Genomic DNA, 14,481 nt, shown 5'->3' with positions numbered 1-14,481 from the left:
CTGTGATGTACTCTCCTCCTCCCCTTGATAGACATCTCAAAATGCAAGACACTAAGACATACACTTAACAATGCTTAATACTATGATAAATAGTCAAAATTATTTGTTATGTATAAAAGGATGATATTCAAGAAAATAAGTATATTTTATTAATAAATACATACCACAAACATATTCATAATAAAATAAAGAAGATATGCAAATGAAAATTATACTCCTCTCCTCTGAAAATGGTCATGTGTTGCTGCTGGTACTCATAACTATCTTCTTCCACCTCCCATTCCATATTCCCTTCAATTCAGCAAGTAGTTCAGCTGCCTGTGGCATTTCTCCTGCTGTGGTGATGCCAACCTTCATTCCTGAAGGGTCCTGGCCACTCTTACTCCTGCCTGGGTTGGGCTGATGTAGTTTCCCATGAACATTAATCACAGTGGATATAACACCAAGAGACACCCTAAGGGACTCCTGTATTCCAGACATTCTCTTCCCTCCCTTCCTGGGGAGCAGCTGTCCCATATCCCCCTAGCTGCCAGGATCCATCACCCAGGCCCACCAGATAACTCCACTCTTGGGCTCTTGACTCAAAGCAAGAAGAGCCCAAGAGTCCTTTCCAATTCAGTGAACTCATTGTTGTCTCTTGATGGAAGCATTTCTTCTGTGAAACTAAGATCTCCAGGCCAGCAGGGCATAAGGTCATGGGGACAGGAAGCACATACATTGCCAGTGGGTCACTGGGGGCCATAGTGAGAGTTGCCACTCCCATTCCCATTTCTTGATTTTTGGACCCATGAATCCTGGCTGTGGGGGAAACAGTGCCACATGTCAGACACTATTTCAGAGCACGTGCAGCCTCCTGAGGGACCTTGACCCAGCTGCAAGGTGTCTCCATGTAGTTGCCACTGTCATGAAGTCTTCAAAAGGCCACAGCACCCCTCATCAAGCCAGGTACCTCAGGAGGAGAGAGAAGATGGTAGGAGCAGAGATTCTGGAGTTCAGACTGTGGTCACACTTCTTTGGCTGTGAAGGAATTTCTGGGGCAGAAGCAGAGCTCTGTGGACACCATGACAAGGCATTTGTCAGATGAAGCCCAAGCTCTCTAGGACCCTTAGGCTACAGATCTGGAAGCCCCTCTGACATCATCTCAGTCGTTCTCTTCTCTTTTATGCACACACACACACACACACACACACACTCTTACACACTCATTCCGCCCTGTCAATTGCAGTGCAGCTTCTCCTGGCCTGGAAAGAACTCCTCCAGGTGTCCTCATAGCTAATTACCTCAGGTCCTCACGTCTCTCCTCAAATCTCACTTTCTTCATGATGCCCAAGCTGCCCACCCCAGCACATAGCCCTCTTCGCTGCCTCACATCATGTGCTAGATCACCTTCCCTATATTACTTGCCACTTCCATGAAAACTACCCACTGCCTAGATGAAATTTTCTACCTCTGCCCACTAGGACATCTGCTCCTCAGAGAGGACAACTGATTTAATTTCACTCATGTTTCCCAGGTACAGAACAGTGTAACAGATCTGACACACAGTAAGTATCAGTTGGATGAATGATCACTCCGGAGCATCTCCCTCTTCTAGAGACACTATCATTATTAATGGAGCCTCAGGCCAAAGGCTGCTTGTGGCAGCTACAGCACAATGTCCTGTCACATAGAAGTCCAGGCTTCCTGGGCTCTTCTCATAAGAGCTGCTCTTCCTCCCTCCCTCCACCCACACCAGCTTTCTCGCACTCCACAGCACATCTTTTCATTTGCTCCTTTAGGGGGAAAAAAAAAAAAACCTAAGCAGATGGATTTAATTTTCCACCAGATATAATTTGAATTAGATGCAAAGCAAAAGACCAGAACTCATTCACAAGAATAAGAACAGGCATAATCCTCTACAGAAACAAAGAAATAAACCCCCAAAATGGGAGCTAAGGGTTGAACTCAGGCATGATCCACGCTGATCTGGCCACACAAACCCTTCCTGCCTTTGGTCCTGGACACAGGACAAGGCCAAGGAAATATCTGAGTCCCTGTGATCACAGGTCCTAGTGAACAAGACTCTATTGAGGTACAACCAGCTGTTGAGTGACCACATCCAAGCCCACAGAGGACTGAGCACTGCCTGGCTGCAGCCCTGCCCATATGCAGCTCCTCACAGCCTTTTCCTGTGCCCACTGCAGCAGACTCCACACAGCAAACATGTGGATTCTGGGAGGTTCTCAGATCTCAATTTGTTTTCTCTCACAAATTGTGGAATATTGTGCCCCTTGAATAACCTCGCCAATCTCTCTATAGGTCAAGAATTTTAAAAAACCACATTCATTCCCAGATTCTTATTTTCAAAGGTGAAATAAGAAGATGCAGCTCAATGCAACATAAAGTTAAACCAGGGGTAGAGACATCCTGGCCCTTTTCTGATACAGAAGGGAACACAGGTTAGTATAGGGAAGAGGGTCCTGGTGGGCAGGGATAGGCTGGTTATTCCACCTCTTCACATTTTCCCAATTGGAACTCAGACACATTCAGAGCCATTTGCAGAAAAACAATTAGGAACATTCACTAGAAGTGGCAACATTCTGAACATCACTCACTCAAAAGTTCCAGATTCAGAGTCCCCAGAACCCAGCTGTGCCCCTCCATTCTATCTCTTCCCCCTTTCCTACCCTCCTTTAGAAGTCATGAGAGACTCATTAAACCCCTGGGATTCTTTCCTGCCCAGGGTAGAACAAGAGCTAAAAAAAAGAGAACTACTCAGAGTCCAAAAGAGCTATAGCTAAAGAGAATCATAGGGTAGGTGAGCTCCCCATTGGGCTTCTGTTCATACTACCTCAAGGGTCTCAGTGATCATACTCCAACCCATACTTATTTGTAGCCTGAGTGTAGCTTTTTCCTTTCCAACAGTAGATAGAAAGTGTCCTGTGAGAGATTAGGGAGGATGCAGGGCCATGAGGTTCTAGAGGAATCCCCTGGTTCTAAACCAGTGACATTTCCAGGACTATGACTGCAGACCCAGGGAAGGATCAGGAAGCATGAGGAAATGACCTGGGACTGCTGGGAATCAGGTTCATATGGACATGATCATTAGGGTAAAAAGTTTCATGTTTTTCACCTGTGCTTTTTAAGAAAGTTTCGACACACAGGGCCTCACTCTGGGTACACGTGCATGTAATACGTAATACAGTAATACGGCAAAAGACTGGAAAACACCTGCCTGTTGCTTGAAACCCATAGGGGGACGAAAAAGAATTCAGACTTCACCTCATTTTTGTCAGCCAGTTCCACTTCACACTAGCAAACCCAACTCCAAAGAGTAGGAGGCCAGGAAGAATTCCAATCATGGAGAAGGTGTGATGACGAGATAGCTCTGGGAAGGAAAAAGAGGGAAGATGAGATGCTGTAACCACCAGCTCTCAGCCCTGAGAATGGCTCCTGCTTTCTTGGCAGGAGGCTTTATGCCCTCATACCCTACTTACCCCATCTCAGGATGAGAGGCTCAGGCAGCCCCTCATGATGCACATGGCATGTGTACTTATGCTCCTCCCCAGCAGGCACCACCATAGCAGCCCACTTCTGGAAGGTTCCATCCCCTGCAGGCCTGGTCTCCACAAGCTCCATGTTCTGAATCTGGTCCTCCCCATCCCTCTGCCAGGTCAGGGTGATCTCCTTAGGGTAGAAGCCCAAGGCCCAGCACCTCAGGCTGACATCTCCTTCAGGGCTTAAGTGACGGGTCACATGTGTCTTTGGAGACTCTGAAGGGAAGAATTAGAAAAATAAGACATTTTGGGGCTGGGGCTGTAGCTCACTAGTAGAGTGCTTGCTCAGCACATATGAGGCATGGGTTCGATCCTCAGCACCACATAAAAATAAATACATAAAATAAAAGTATTGTGCCCATCTACAACTAAAAATATTTTTTTAATAAGACATTTTACATTACCTCCCATGGCCACTGAACCAGTGCTCATGTGAACATACTAAGTACACACAGGACAATGGAAGTGAGGAAGGAAAGCAAAACCCAAGCACCAGCCTGGACTCAAGCTTCTGAGATAATCTCCTTTTCCTTGGAAAGTTGTAGAATCAGACTGACCAGGGAAAGATGCCCCAGGTCTCTAATAGGGACTTGAGGTTCTGACCTGAATGGAGGCCCAGAGATTCATAAAACCTGGAGTCTAACCTCAAACAATTTGAATTTGGAGCTGAGAACAAGGCCTGAGAAACTCACCTTGTGGTACCCAAGGCTGCTGCTGTCAGGGTCAAAGCAATGTGCTCTTAAGTTTGTTCAGAGATCTTTTCCCTCCCCATTCCAAGAAAGACTTGTTGCCTTAATTGTCTTGAGAGGAGGGAAGGCCCTCTGGCATTCTGTTAGGAATTCCATTTTTGTCCAAACTATGTCGGACTCCCCTCATCCCCTGGTACCTGTGTGCAGCAGCTTGTCCTTCCCTTTCTCCAGGAATCTGCGGAGCCACTCCAGGCACTCCTCCTGCAGGTAGGCCCTGTAGTGCTCTGCATCTCCTGAATCCTCCCATTTGCGCTGGGTGATCTGAGCAGCCTTGTTCCATGCGGTCCAAGAGCGCAGATCCTCATTCAGGGAGATGTAATCCGCACCATCATAGGCAAACTCCTCATATCCACGAAGGAGGCTTCCATCTGGCCCAAGGTCACAGCCAGAAATCCACTGGAAGGTGTGAGAACCTGGCCCCGCCCAGGAAGTCAGACTGGCTTTGCTCCAGCTTTTACCTCTGGTGCTTAACTTGGCCAGCTCAACCCGGGAGCGGGGTAGGAGGGGGGTAGTGGATTGGTCTAAGGCTTCTGCATAAATGTAAAATGAACCCCCAGCTAACTCGCCCAAGTTTTCTGAGTCGAGGGGCCAAGGGATGTTGGAGGCCTGGAAATGAAACTAAGTCGCAGTCTCAGAGACTGTAGTCGACCATGACCTGTCCCAAAGAGATGGGGGCATTTGTCCCCTGCCACCCAGTCCGGGGTCACTCACCGTCCTCGCTCTGGTTGTAGTAATGGAGAGTGGAGCGCAGGTTCCAGCTCAATTTCTGTGCATGCGCCTTAGCAATCTTGGTTTGCGCTTCCCAAAACTCTTGTGCCTCAAATTCCATCCACTGCACCCGCGGCTCCACCCTCGGATTCAGGGCGTCGCTGTCGAAGTGCAGGAACAGTGTGTCGTCCACATAGCCCACCGAGGTGTAAAAAGACTCTTCGTGGCCAGGTCGGGACACGGAGGTGTGGAAATAACGCAGGGAGTGGGACCCTGAGGACAGAGGGCAGCTAATACCGATGCGACCACCTCCTGGGACAGGACCGGGGTCCCAGGTTGATGGGCCTTGATGGGAGGAGGGGGCGAGGGGACTCGTGAGACAGAAAGGGGGCAGACCAAAAGGAAGGTATGGTCGGTGATTCAGATCGGGACAGGGCGAGTCTGAGACGGAGGGAATGTTCAGGCTTCACAAGGTAGAAATGCCTCGTCCCTGAATCCGCGACCCCGCCTGGCAGTCCCCTAGATCCTACCCACAGAGGCTGTTTCCTGCCCGACCCGGTACTCACTCGCCCAGGTTTGGATCAGGGTTAGAGACCCCAAAAGCAGCAGGAACAGAGTTCTGAACTTCATGACTCAGGACAGGACGAATCATTTCCTGCAGCGGTGCCTGGACCTTGTCACCTGGAATCGCGGCGACAACTCTGATTGGCTTCTCTAGAAACCACTGGTGTGAGAGTGAGAACTGTGGACGCGTCATGAGTCACCAGGCAGAAGAACTCAGGTTGAAAGAGGAGGAAGTGAAACTCCTGGAAAGTGGGGATTTGTTTTCCTTCTGGTACCCCAACCCCAGAAACCTCCTTCAGGCCTGAGACCTTGAGCCACGCCCAGGACCTGCGGTTTTTTTCTGACCTTTCTCCTCCAGCACCAAGCTGTCTTTCTCACATCATCTCTCTGAGTCCTGGCCCAGAGGCTGTTTGAAGAAGCCAAGGATAGACCTTCTAAAAGAAAGCACCTCCCTGGGGGAATATGATGTCAGAGAGTGAGCAGCCCTGGGGAAAGGAGGTGGAGAAGCAAGGGTTTCCCTTTCTATCTTAGAGAAGTGCCTGGGAAACCACATAGAGATTCCCAGAGACTTTTTTCCTTTGATTTACCCACTGAGGGAAGCACAATTTTCATAGTCTGCAATGATCTGGATTCCTATCTACCCCTAGTGATTTTACCCTTCATATATAAATGTGTCTGAGCCCACACTGTGGTCCATGCTGGTAATCCCAGTTCTTAGGATTAAACTAAGGTTTTAACCTTACTTTAAGTCCTCTCATACTGATATCTGGAATGATTGGGCTTTTCTCACAAGTGTTGCCCTCTCTCCCTCTCCCTTTCTCTCACCAGCCCTCCTCCCTCCACTTCATAGCCCAGAATCATATTTCTCCAACACAGAATGATCCTTAATTTATGGGTCCTATTTTCCAAGTAAATATAAATCTAAACTAGACTCTGCCTTATATATTTTTGCATTTACTTTGAAGCCAGTACCAGGATTACTGGAATTTAGGGCTGGGAGGGGGATAAGTAGGCAGAGCAGAAAAATAATTCCAACAAGAATTAACTTAAGATGAGAAACTGTGGTATCCCTCCTCTCTGCTAATTCTAAAATCTGATATTGGATTTTTGAAGATTGTGGAAAAGAAGGCATTTAAGTAAACAGCTCTGGAAAGAGGTCAGGACCTCATGAGTCTGAAGATTCATCTCTTGATAATATAGAGTCACCTGTTTAGGGATCTGTGTAAGAGCAATGATGTGAGAGGGAGTAGCTCTTGCTAATGACAGCGTATGGGAAAATCCAGAGAAGGTTTTCAGAGCCTTTATTTCTTTTCTTTATTTTATTTCTTTAAAAATGTACTTTAATTACTTGATCAACTCCTCAAGTCTAGAATTGGAAAAAAATGGTGTTTCCATTCTTAGTCTTCTGAGGAATCTCCATCCTGCTTTCCAAAGTGGTTGTACTAATTTGCAGTCCCATCAACAATGTGTAACTTCTTCCCCTCATGCTCACCAGCAATTATCAATATTTGTTCATATGATATTGGCTTGTTCATTTTGTTTTGTTTTATTTTGTTTTTGGTTCCAGGGATTGAATTTTACCACTTAGCCACATCCCCAGCTCTTTATTTATATTTTATTTAGTGATAGGGTGTCACTGAGTTGCTTAGGACCTCACTAAGTTGCTGAGGCTGGTTTTGCACTCCCAATCCTCCTGCCTCAGCCTCCCAAGCTACTGAGATAGCAGGTGTGTGCCACCACGCCTGCTTCATTATTTGTATTCTTGATGATTGCCATTATTCTGGGGTGAGACGAAATATCAATGTAGTTCTGATTTAAAGCTTCCTGATTGCTAAGTATGTTGAACATTTTTTCATATATTTTGTGATCATTTGTATTTCTTTTTTGGAATAATATCTATAGATCATTCATTCATTGATTGAGTGGGTTATTAGGGTTTTTTTTTTGGTGTTAAGTTTTTTGAGTTCTTTTCATATTCTGGTTATTAATCCCCTGTCAGAAGAGTAGCTGGCAAAGATTTCGTCCCATTCTGTAGGCTCTCTCTTCACACTCCTGTTTCATTTGTTATACAAATCCTTTTAATTTGATTCTACTCCTATATTTGATTCTTGGTTTCATTTCTTGTGCTTTAGGAATCCTAGTAAAGAAGTCAGTACCCACGCAAATGTGTTGGAGTGTTGCTGTCTTCTGGCAAGTTTCAAATGTTTCTACTCTAATTCCTTTGATCCATGGTGAGTTGATTTTTGTGCAGAGTGAAAGATAGCAATCTGGTTTCATTCTTCTATACGTGGCTTTCCATATTTTGCCAGCACTATTTGTTACAGAGGGTACCTGTTCTCCAATTAATGCTTGGAAAGCAATATGGAGATTCCTCCAAAGACTAGGAATGAATGGAACCACTTATATGACCCAGTTATCCCACTCTTTGGTCTTTATCCAAAAGAACCAAAATCAACATACTACAGTGGTACCTGTATACCAATGTTTATAGCAGCATGATTCACAATAGCCAAGTTATAGAACCAGCCTAAGTACCCATCAGTAGAGAAATGGATAAAGAAAATGTGATGTATATACACAATGAGTTCCACTCAGCCATAAAGAACAATGAAATGATGTCATTTCCTGGTAAATTGGTGGAACTGAAGATCATCATGCCAAGTGAAATAAGCCAGACTCAGAGAGTCAAGGACTCAGACTTAGAAAGTCAAAGTAAATGTTTTTTCTCATATGCACAATCTAGAGAGGGGAAAAAAATCTAGTGGGGGAGATCTCACAAAAATACAAAAGAGCAATAGAGTAAAACAAGGGATCAAGTAGAGGAATCTGGGGAGGGAAAGGGAAAAAATTGGGGAATAAAGTTAACAAATTATGCTATGCTCATGTATGAATATATCACAATGTGTTGCAATTATATATATATATATATATATAGTGCACCAATTAAAAAACAAATAAACAGAAGTAAAACCAATAGAGTAGAAAGAAAGGATCAGTGGAGAGGGAGGATGGGAGAGAAGGAGATAGAAATGGAGAAAATTGCATTAGATGCAGTTATGAATATGTCAAAATGAATCCCACTATTATGCACAAATAAATGCACTAAAATCAAAAAATAAAATTAAAAATCAATAAAAAGAATTTGAAAAAATAAATTTATGCTCAGGTTCTTATTTTTACTACAGAAGTTAAGAAGCTGTAGCTCAGGGCACCATGACGTGGAGACAGGGATGGAGACAACCTAGCCCTGCCTTTGCTGAAGAAGAAGGTTGATTGTGAAAGGGAACACAGGTCAGTGTGGTAAAAGGCATCCTGGTGGGAAGGAGTGTGCTGGTCTCCCCACCTCCTCACATTATGCCAGTAGGAATGTGGGCATATTTAGATACCTCTGCAGAAAGAGATCCAAGGTTCTTCAAGTCACAAAGAGGAGGCCTGAACAAGTCTTATGTCGCTCAATCCCACACAGGCAGCTGTCTCATGCTACAGAACAAAAGAATCAGGCACAAATTCAAGGCAGTCGTTACATGTAACAACATGTTGAACAACCCATCAATCAATCAAAAGGTCCAAATTCAGAAAGTGCTTATACCCAGTCCTGTCCTCTCTGCCCCACCCCCTCTTTGACTTTAGTCCTCCAGGTTCTCACCTTTACAAGCCATGAGAGACACGTTAGAGCCCTGGGCAATGTCACTACCTGGGGCAGAAAAAGAATATTAATCAGCTTTTCATCGCCATGACAAAATACCTGAGAAAACTGAAAGGAGGAAATATTTATCTTGGTTCACAGGTACAAAAGTTTCAGTCCATGATCCACTGCTCCACTGTTTCTGGGCCTAAGTTAAAACAGTACATCATAGGGGCTGGGGTTGCGGCTCAGTGGTAGAGCGCTCACCTAGCATGTGCAGGGCGCTGAGTTCAATCCTCAGCACCACATAAAAATAAATTACAGGTATTATGTCCAACTACACTAAAAAATATAGTTTTTAAAAAACAGTACATTATAATGGCAGGAGCATGTGGTGGAGGAAGCTACTCATCTCATGGCAGCCAGGAAACAGAGAGAGAGGGAGAAGAGACTAGGGACAAGGACATACCCTCAGTGACTTATTCCCTCTGCCTATACCCTGCCTCCTACAGTTTCCATCATCTCTCAATAATCCATCATCTCCAATAGTCCATTCAGTTGTGAATCCATTCATGGGATCAGAGCCCTCCTGATCTGATTACTTCCCAAAAGCCCTAATGGGAACCAAGCCTTTGACACATAAGCCTTTGAGAGACACTTCAAATCCTAACTATAACACAAATATAGCAGAGCCCATAGAAGATATGAGTGAGCTGCCCCATGGGCTCCTGACTGCACAATCCCAAGGATCATCACTTCCAGCATTCTTACTTGGAGCCTAAGCATAGCTCCCTCTTTTTCAACCTTTGAGAGGCCAGAAAGGATACTGGGCCATGAGGGTCTAAATGAATCCCCTAAACCTGGACTCCAGGGAAGTTTCCTGAACTGTGACTGTAGACACAGAGAAAGATCAGAAGGCATAAGGAAAGGAGATGTGCAGGGTCTGAATCAACATGACATCTGTCCTCAGCAGGAATATTCTCCTGACCTCTAATTGCTGGGAATCAGGAGACCCTGTTAGATGAGCGTGTGTGTGTGTGTGTGTGTGTGTGGCGCTTCCTATTAGTGAGGCAGTGTTTAAAACGAGAAAACTCACACTCCTCTTCCCTTGTGTGGTTCATCTTCAACCAAATTGCAATAACAACCGCAGCTCCAAGGACAACCAGGCCAGCAATGATTCCCACAATGTAGATGATGAGCTGAGGACGTGACTCTGGAAACAGAAGGCAAGCGAGGTTCAGGCCCTTGACCCTGCAGAGAACAGCTCCTGCTTTCACTGACAAGCCGCTCTGTGACCTCATCTCCTTACCCCATCTCAGGGTGCGGGCTCAGTCAGCCCCTCATGATGCACATGGCATGTGTATCTCTGCTCCTCCCCAGCAGGCACCACCACAGCTGCCCACTTCTGGAAAGTCCCTGCAGGCCTGGTCTCCACAAGTTCCATGTCCTGGGTGTGATCTTCCCCATCCCTCTGCCAAATCAAGGTGATCTCCTTCGGGTAGAAGCCCATGGCCCAGCACCTCAGGGTGACATCTCCTTCAGATCTGGGGTGGTGGGTCATATATGTCTTTCGGGGATCTGAAAGGTAAAGTTCAAAATTCAACCATTTTGCATTCTTTGTGGGCCATTCCAGTCTTATTCATGTGACCTTACTAAACAGACACTAACCCAGCCACAGATTATCTGGGATAATCTATTCATTGTTCTAGACTCAGGGTGAGCCAACCCATGGTAGAAGACTCCAGATTTCTGTGGGGAAAAAAAAAAAAAAGAACTACTGGCCCTGAGTGGAGACTGAGAGACTCAAAATAATTGCAGTCAGACCTCCAAAGACATTGGGTTTGGGGCAGCGAACAAGACCTGGAACAGATCATGGTTCACATCTGCTGCCTGAGTCAAAGAGGACTGCTACTCAGCTATTTTGGGGATCTTCTCTCCTTCCATTCTGAGACAGATTCTTAATTGTCCTCAGAGCAGTCCCTCCAGCGAATTACTATCTAGTGTTGGATATGAAAACCCAGGAACACTTATTTGGGTTCCAAAGCAATAGAGAGTGGCAGTATTTTGGAGATGATCTCATTTTCCTCTCCTCAGCCGGAGATGTTGGTCCCAATCCCAGAACAGATGGGGAGGTTCCCTGAGGTCCCTTGCACCTGTGCGCAGCAACATCTCCTTCCCGTTCTCCAGGTATTTGCCAAGCCACTCCACTCAAGGGCCCTCCAGGTAGGCTTTCCATGGCTCGGAGGCACCAGCCGCCTCCCACTTGCGCCGGGTGGCCTGAGCCACTGCGTTTGCTGCAGTCCAGGAGCTCAGGTCCTCGTTCAGGGCTATGTAATCCGTGCTGTCGTAGGCTGACTGACGGTACCCACGGAGTAGGCGGCCTTCAGCATCCGTGTCGCAACCAGAAGAGATCTGGAGGGTGTGAGAGCCTGGCCCCGCCCCCGCGGTCAGTCCCGTCCGCCAGGCCCCGCCCCCCGCCCAGACCAACCCGCGAGGAGTTTTACTAAAACTGAAAACGAAACCGGGTTAACACTTCCTGGTTCCAGGGTCTCCGCGGGTGCCGCAGCCTCGGTGTGACCCTCTAACCAGGGTACCCGGGGCTACTTGGACCCATCCGTGAAGATCCGTCAAGTCCCACCTGGGCCTGGGGTCGCTCACCTCCCTCGCTCTGGTTGTAGTAAACTCGTAAGTTGTTCAAGCTGCCCCAGTAAATCTGAGCAGCGTCCTTAGCCTTGCTGGTCTCCCGGTCCCAATAATCCGGCCCCAGCTGCTTCATCCACTGCACCCGCGGCTCTGCCCTCGGCGTCGTCCCGGAGTCGCTGTCGAAGCGAAGGAACTGCGTGTCGTCCACGTAGCCCACGGAGATGAAGCGGGGCTCCTGGGGGCCGGGCCGGGACACCGCGGTGTCGAAATACCTCAGAGAGTGGGAGCCTGGGGAAGGGAAGCGGCTGAGTCCCGGTGCGACCCTCCTCCCGGCCCTGGATGAGGAGTCCAGGTCGTTGGGATTGGGATGGGGCTAGGGGCTTGTTAACCGAACTGGGGCAGCGGGACTGGAAGAGCCTGACGTAGACGGAAAGGTGGAAGCGGGAGACTAGGAACAAGGACAGAGCGTGGCTGGGATGAGGCAGGGTCTGGGCCGGTGGCGGCGAGACGCAACTACTCCAGGTCCTGTGCCTCTGCCTGATGGTCCCCTCGCTCCTTCCTCGTAGAAGCGGTTTCCTCCCGACACTGCACTTACCCGCCCAGGTCTCTTTAAGGGTCAGCACCCCCGAGAGCAGCAGAAACAGGGTTCGGGGAGCCATGACCCCGACCCGTGGGATTTAAGGAAGAATCAGTCTCTGTAGACTTTCCAGTCGGAAACCCGGGCGAGGCTCCGATTGGCTTCCCTAGAAACCCTATGTGCAATGGGAATGAGAACTGGTGCAGCGTCATTAGTGTCCAGGCAGAATAACCTGGCACAGTTTGGAACCCAGGAAATGGTGCACTCTTATGCATGGCTTCCTCTTCCCAGACACTGCCCTCGGGCCTACTAAGTAACAATTAAAAGTTGTAATAAATGTTATGAGATCTCTTTCAAAATAGCCAATTATATTTGTTATGGTTTAGATGTGCTGTTCCCCCAAAGTTCACGTGTGAAACAATACAAGAAGGTTTGGGGGAGAAATGATTGGGTTATAGCCTTAGCCTAATCAGTAAATCAATCCCTGATGGGATTAACTGAAGTGGTAGGGTGTAGCTAGAGGAGGTGGTAATTGGGGCATGGTTTGGGGGTATATATTTGTATCTGGAGAGTGCAATCTCTATCTCTGCTTCCTGATCACCATGATGTTAGCTGCTTCCCCCCACTACACTCTCCAGCCATGATGTCCTGCCTCACCTTCAGCCAGAGAAATGGAGCCTTCTGTCAACCTCTGAAATAGTGAGCTCTCAAATAAACTTTTCCTCCTCTACAATTGTGCTGGTTGGGTCTTTTAGTCACAACATCAAGAAAGCTGACTAAAACAATATTGTGCTCACACTTCTTGTGATGATGCAAAATGACACAATGCCCACTGATAAATCAGATGAATGTTGTAGAAATTGTGTGACAGTGGATCTGATAACCAGTGGACTACTAAGCAACTAAGAGGTGTATAGCATATACATTGTGAATACCTGAAAAGTAAAACTAATGGATTGTGGGGGCTAATATAAAGAGAAACACAGGAAAGCACAACTAGAACTATAAAAAATTTAATCACCTCAGAGTTGCAAATGTTCAATACTGTCAATATTCTCTTCACTAGTAGCTGTGCATTGACTGTTTTATGAATCATCCACATCTGTGTTATTCAGCTTTTCATTGCTGTGACTAAAATACCTAACAAGAACAACATAGAGGAGAAAAAGTTGATTTGGGCATACAGTTTCAGAGGTTCAGTCCATGGTGGGCCAACTTCATTCTTTGGGGCCCAAAGTGAGGCAGGACTTCATGACAGAAGGACATGGTAGAAGAGTGCTGATCCTTTCAAAGAAGCTGGAAAGCAGAGAGAGAAAGGGGAAAGGGCTGCAAAGAAAATGAACCTTTCCAGGACTTGACCCCAGTGACCCAGCTCCTCCAGCTATGTGCCACCTGCCTTCAGTTATCACCCAGTTAGTCCAAAGAGGAGGCACTGATTAGGTTAGAGCTCTGACAATCCAATCATTTCCCCTCTGAACATTCTTGTATTAACACAGAAGTTGGGGACACCTCACATCCAAACCATAACAACATCTAAGGGATGTGCTTATTTTATTGGAAAACTTGGTTGTGGTATTTTTTTAATGTGATTAACATAGGAGACAATTAATTTTTAGGCAGCCCCACTGAATATATTGAATAATAAATGCAAAATATATTGTGCTAGACTCTGTAGTTATAAATATTAACCTATTAAACTTATAAAACAGCATACTTAAATCTAAGGATGACATTGCTTTAAATTTTTTTAACTCTGCTTCTTTTCCTCACCCCACTCTTCTCTAACCCTTTTCTGTCACTCCCATCCTAAAGGCCTTCTTCACCCCTTAGTACCCACCACCCCATCATTCCTGAACTGTGGCAGTAGTTCCCTCACCTGCCACCTATGACTATTGTCCTCACCATGGTCAGCTCCCCATGAATGGGCTGCCTCAACTTGGGCTCAGAATGATGGAGTCACCATCAATGGACTGAAACCTCTGAAACTATGAGCCGCAAATAAACTTTTCCTCCTCCAAGTTGTTCTTGTTAGGCATTTTGGTCACAATGACAAAAAAGCTAATTAAAACATATCCCCAG

General features: G+C 46.5%; 1 protein-coding gene and 1 pseudogene across 2 annotated transcripts; both read right to left on the bottom strand.

The window, feature by feature from the left end:
* Positions 1-222: 222 nt before the first annotated feature.
* On the bottom strand, positions 223-9,027 carry LOC144256528 (HLA class I histocompatibility antigen, alpha chain G-like). The gene is made up of 7 exons (XM_077801614.1): positions 8,944-9,027; positions 5,560-5,991; positions 4,997-5,266; positions 4,423-4,698; positions 3,477-3,752; positions 3,262-3,367; positions 223-1,050 (listed from the first exon to the last, which is right to left on the bottom strand). The coding sequence occupies exons 2-7, from the start codon at positions 5,621-5,623 to the stop codon at positions 993-995; spliced, it is 1,050 nt and encodes a 349-aa protein (XP_077657740.1). The 5' UTR covers positions 5,624-5,991; positions 8,944-9,027; the 3' UTR covers positions 223-992.
* Positions 8,954-12,505, bottom strand: LOC113177452 (patr class I histocompatibility antigen, A-126 alpha chain-like; annotated as a pseudogene). Its single transcript, XR_013344125.1, has 7 exons — positions 12,421-12,505; positions 11,841-12,113; positions 11,336-11,611; positions 10,492-10,760; positions 10,279-10,395; positions 9,204-9,251; positions 8,954-9,037 (listed from the first exon to the last, which is right to left on the bottom strand). The product of XR_013344125.1 is annotated as a patr class I histocompatibility antigen, A-126 alpha chain-like (transcript).
* Positions 12,506-14,481: the final 1,976 nt, after the last annotated feature.

This window comes from Urocitellus parryii, chromosome 8 (genome assembly GCF_045843805.1).
Source record: "Urocitellus parryii isolate mUroPar1 chromosome 8, mUroPar1.hap1, whole genome shotgun sequence".
Taxonomy (NCBI): Eukaryota; Metazoa; Chordata; class Mammalia; order Rodentia; family Sciuridae; genus Urocitellus; species Urocitellus parryii.
This window is presented reverse-complemented; position numbering and strand designations above follow the sequence as displayed.

Bases quoted from the DNA above. Each gene is read 5' to 3' on its own strand.
- LOC144256528 (XM_077801614.1), bottom strand. From the start codon at position 5,623: ATGAAGTTCAGAACTCTGTTCCTGCTGCTTTTGGGGTCTCTAACCCTG. The intron at 3,753-4,422 runs GTACCAGGGGAT...TCTTCCCTTCAG, and splicing joins GGACAAGCTGCTGCACACAG to AGTCTCCAAAGACACATGTG. The intron at 3,368-3,476 runs GTAAGTAGGGTA...TTTCCTTCCCAG, and splicing joins GCCTCTCATCCTGAGATGGG to AGCTATCTCGTCATCACACC.